The sequence below is a fragment of the Sesamum indicum genome, linkage group LG7 (assembly GCF_000512975.1).
Source record: "Sesamum indicum cultivar Zhongzhi No. 13 linkage group LG7, S_indicum_v1.0, whole genome shotgun sequence".
NCBI classification, from domain to species: Eukaryota; Viridiplantae; Streptophyta; class Magnoliopsida; order Lamiales; family Pedaliaceae; genus Sesamum; species Sesamum indicum.
This window is the reverse complement of record NC_026151.1, coordinates 10,871,633-10,876,396: the sequence shown is the minus strand read 5'-3', so window position 1 is coordinate 10,876,396 and position 4,764 is coordinate 10,871,633. Positions and strand designations below refer to the sequence as shown.

General features: G+C 36.6%; 1 protein-coding gene across 1 annotated transcript in view; it reads left to right on the top strand.

Moving 5' to 3' along the window:
* The window catches only part of LOC105167053 (putative ABC1 protein At2g40090), a gene marked incomplete in the record, with an annotated part of 5,575 nt that extends 811 nt beyond the window's left edge, over nt 1–4,764 (top strand). The window contains 11 exon segments of the mRNA XM_011086609.2: nt 1–90; nt 179–304; nt 471–566; nt 661–761; nt 960–996; nt 1,713–1,931; nt 2,264–2,375; nt 3,002–3,093; nt 3,188–3,367; nt 3,719–3,832; nt 4,308–4,764. Coding sequence (XP_011084911.1) covers nt 1–90; nt 179–304; nt 471–566; nt 661–761; nt 960–996; nt 1,713–1,931; nt 2,264–2,375; nt 3,002–3,093; nt 3,188–3,367; nt 3,719–3,832; nt 4,308–4,508 — 1,368 coding nt within the window.

The following is a 4,764-nucleotide window of genomic DNA, read 5'->3' as shown; positions in this document are numbered from 1 at the left end:
GTTCACACCAGGAGCGCACTTAGGCTTCAAGAACTTTGCTTTAAAAATGGTGGGATATACATCAAGCTAGGACAGCATATAAGTCAGCTGGTATGCTGTTCTCACGCAGTTCTTTGTTGTTACTGGTTTTAGATGTAATGCTTAACTCAGGACTTCATTAAATTGGCCTTGTTTTCAGGAATACTTGGTTCCAGATGAGTATGTAAAGATAATGCGAGAATCCTTGTTGAATAGATGCCCAGTGTCATCATATGACCAAGTGCTTGAAGTTTTCAAGAAAGAGCTTGGAGGGGCACCTGATGAAGTAAGTGTCTTCATTCATTTCAAATAGCGGTTGGAACTCATATAGTTCTTCCAGGTCAAAACGAGCATTAACTTGATTTTGGGTATATGGATACAAACAACTGTATCTCTCATTAACAGGGTCCTCTTATCATCTAGACAGCTGATCAAAACTTTTTTCTTGATAGATCTTTGATGAATTTGATCCGATCCCCATAGCAAGTGCCTCTTTAGCACAGGTTCACATTGCCCGAACTCATGACGGACAAAAAGTTGCTGTAAAGGTGTCAAAAAATTCAACCTTCGTGCTCATGTAGTCTTGATGACTTAATGAGTGTCATCTTCTCCTCATTTTCCGGTTATTTGACTCCATTTCAGGTTCAGCATACTCACATGACGGACACTGCAGCAGCAGATTATGCAACTGTAGAGTTAATTGTAAACACCTTGCATCGGTTCTTTCCTTCCTTTGATTACAGGTCTAAAATGAATTTTATCAAGACATTTTCTTAAGGTTTTCGCTTTTCAATTATTGATGGTTATGGAGTTGCCTTTAGAGTTTAACCGATAGTGAATACATAATACTATATGTTGTACAATGGTTTGCGCTGTTTTCCCTTTTGTTTTTGTTTTCTTTTAAACCCATTGAAAGATTGAGTTTTTAAGTTTTTGTGCAGGTGGTTGGTTGATGAAGTGCAGGAAAGTTTACCCAAGGTTTTTTTCTGAGCTGTACTAATGTTTCTTTGTTGTCTTATGTCCAATGAAATCTGCTGTCTCACTTCAGTAATTGTATACAGGGTATTTCATATTATTTGTGATGTGTGTCTCCTTTTGTTGTCACTGAATATTATTTTATCTGCTAGCCAAAAAAATTACAAGCAATATCTTTACTAGCCCAACAATGAATATCATAACAATTTGGTGTGGAATTAAAAGATTGTGTAACATGTGGCGCATCTTGGCTCAAATTGCACCCTTGGTTTTGTCATAAGCTTTTGAACATGAGTAGGCTCCGTTTTCTGCTCCCCTTTGTATATCTTTCATGTTTTTCATCTACTAGACCGAAATTTCCACTGAACTTGGTCAGCAATTCCAAATTGTTAGTTTTTCTGCATGTCTAGTTAGGCTCATTCATATAGTATTATTATTATTATCAATTCCAATGTACCCAGTTTAAAATGTGATTTTTTCAGTAATAGTTAATAATATTATGCATTGGATCTTGTGTTGCTTCTACATGCAATATTGTTGTTTCAGTTGGTTTCTGCATCATCCCAAGGGCCCTATTCTTTTATAATTCTTTCCAGTTCTTGGAAAAATTTTCTTGACAGTTTACTCTGGTTGTTCAATCTCTTTTTTGATGGTGCGTTTTGTTGTAATCTTTATCACTTCCAAGAACAATTGTTTGATAAGTTAAATGAACTTCTCAGGAGTTAGATTTCTTGATTGAGGCCAAGAACAGCATAAAGTGTATGGATAACTTTCAGAGGTTGTCTCCACATATTGCAGAATACGTTTATGCTCCTAAAGTGCATTGGAACTTAAGTACCTCCAAGTTGTTGGTGATGGAATTTATTGATGGAGCACAAGTAAATGATTGTCGGGCCATTGAGAAGCTCGGTATTCGGCCAAGTGAAGTGTCAACATTGGTAAGTTTATGTGTTTCCTCTATCAAATTCAGTGATATGATGCCACAAAAGAGAGATCAGACTTTTGTTAGAAAACTATCCTTCTGTTTTAGATGCTCTTGTACCATAGCTGCTTGAATTTCATTCATCCACTCATTCTATATTTCAGCTATGCAATATCAAAGAGCCATTGCAGCATTGATATTGAACTTGCTATCCGTTGTCAATTGACTGATGATATCAATGGCTCAATTATTAAGCTTAAGTACTTGAATAGTCTTTTAATGTCCTTGTCTTAAATATGCTCTGTATTCTTGCTTAATATGATAAGATGTTTGTTCTACCGTATGCAGTTAAGTCAAGCTTTTGCTGAGATGATGTTTAAACATGGCTTTGTGCACTGTGATCCACATGCTGCGAATGTGCTGGTTCGCCCTTTGCCTTCTGGCAGTAGAAGCATTTTTGGTGAGGCATTCTTTCAGTATGCAAACATGCATCCCTCTTGGTATCTTTAAGTACAGAGTTAATCTAATTGATCTCACTGAAATTGATGTACATGTATATCAGTATCCTTATAGCCGCCTCCTTATTTCTTGCATATTGGTTGCATGCAATCTGCATTTTGATTCTTTTGGTGAAGACTTTTTGGTAATAGCCTTAAGCAAACTCATGTTTCCCACACCACTCAATAAAAACAAGCGCTGCTAAGGTTAGTGGTAATACAATTATACTTTTTTTCTTTCTCCCACATTCGCTGGTTTGTAAGCACCTATATGTGATCTTATGTACTAAACCTTAACGGAGACTGTAAAACTTGCATGTGTTTGAACACATGTAATCACATAAGGCAGATACTTTAGTTGCTCTTGATTAATCAATACCCTGCTTCAAATTCATTATTGTTGAATAATAGCAACCAGTTGGTATCCTTTGATACTTTATGTGGTTCAAGTTGCACCTGCACACTTTTTGAATTTGAGGCGCATTACAGCTTGTTTCTTGCTTTTCTCTGTCTTCCAAGTTACCCATTGTTTTAGTTGAAATTGGTTAATTGGCTTAACTCGATAATTTCTTGCCTTTCTCATGCGCAGGAAAGAAAAAACCACAGTTGGTATTGCTAGACCATGGTTTATACAAGGAACTTGACTCCTCCATGCGAATTAACTATGCTTCCCTGTGGAAGGTGCCTGTGTTTTCTGTTAAAATGCCTGGCTCTCTTATGGTGTTTCTCAGCCTGAGTCTCCCTTGGTGATACTATCCCTTAACATACTTTGCAGGGTCTGGTATTTTCTGATGCCAATGCAATTAAAGAAAATAGTGTCAAAATAGGTGCTGGAGAGGATCTTTATGTGCTGTTTGCTGGTATTCTTACAATGAGGCCATGGAATAAAGTCATTGATCCAGCTGTGGATCATCTGGTTGTCAAGGGCACTGATACTGATCGTTCAGAACTCCAGGTACCACATGTTAAACTGTGTTGTTCTAGAGATCACAGGTTTCTCAAAATCTTCAAGGATTATTCTTCAGTTTGTCTGGATTTGGTTCTTGTTGCATTTGGAAGTAATGATGATTATCATGGCAAATCTTAGTTTAAATTTCTTTCCTATGCTATATGTAACTATCTTCAAACTGAAAGTTCTGGATAAGAATTATGCATCTTTATTATGTTAAGCTTATCCAGAGCTGTCTGTGAAGTATATATTTTGAATTTGGGAAGGTCTATTTATTACCGATGCTTAGAATTTCCTTTGTTTGGCACCTGCATTTCCTGATTGATAGAGCTTTTCTCTTTCTTTCTTTGTTTGCAGATGTATGCTTCGCAATATTTTCCACAAATCACAGAGCTTCTGAGGAGACTCCCTCGTGTTATTCTTTTAATGCTAAAAACAAATGACTGCCTACGTGCGGTTAATAGAGCGCTGGTACGTAATGTCCTTATAACTTCTGAGATATAGACTTAATACTCTGCCTGCACATCATGATGCATGCAGTTGTTGAAATTGGAGCTGTCCAAGAATAGTACTCTGCTGCCAAATAATTATTTTAGTCGAGGTTGTCAATGTGGCATGCTTAGCTATATTTATGAATAGCTGAAAGCCTACATCTCTCAGATATTAATGAGTTTCTATTTGCAGTCTTATAACAAATAAATGTTCTTTAACCATTCCATTTCAATTTCTTTGTTTTTTTCTGGTTAACCCTTCTCTTCTGAAAATTTCACTTAGCCCATGCTTTTCGTGACCTACCATAAAGCAGCTATATGCAATCCTCAATTTCCCTTTCTCTTGCATCTGTTCGGAGTGTAATTTAGGATCTTGTTGTACAACAAGGCAAAGTTATGAGTTTGAGTACATTACTCTTCTTGATCCTGACAAGCAGCTTTATGTTCTTAAACAGCTGGAAGGTTCTTCTCTTGAGACATTTTTGATTGTTGGAAGAGTTTCTTCTGAAGCAGTTATCGAGTCAAAATTGTTGCAGAGCAGGTCCCTTCTTTCTCGGCTTCTTGTGTGGTTTGAGGAGCTTCGTTTAGAGGCTCGGTTGTTTGCAATGCAGATTGCACTATGGCTTTTGAAACTTCAGAAAACTTTGACATTATGAGAACAGATCAGGTTTCGCATAGATTGATTCATTTTGGAAAAAGAACTCCAATTATTTTTCAGGTGTAGAAAACAAGTGTTGATTCTTTTCTAATAAACAAGTGTTTTTTTGCCATTTCTATCAACAGATTACATGTATAATTGCATCAAATTGATGCTTGCTGTTGTAAAATCCCAAACAAGGGCCATTCAATTGTAAACTATCGACTGGAATGTTAGCCAATGCAAAAGCAAAACGTCAGACTATTATTTCTCTA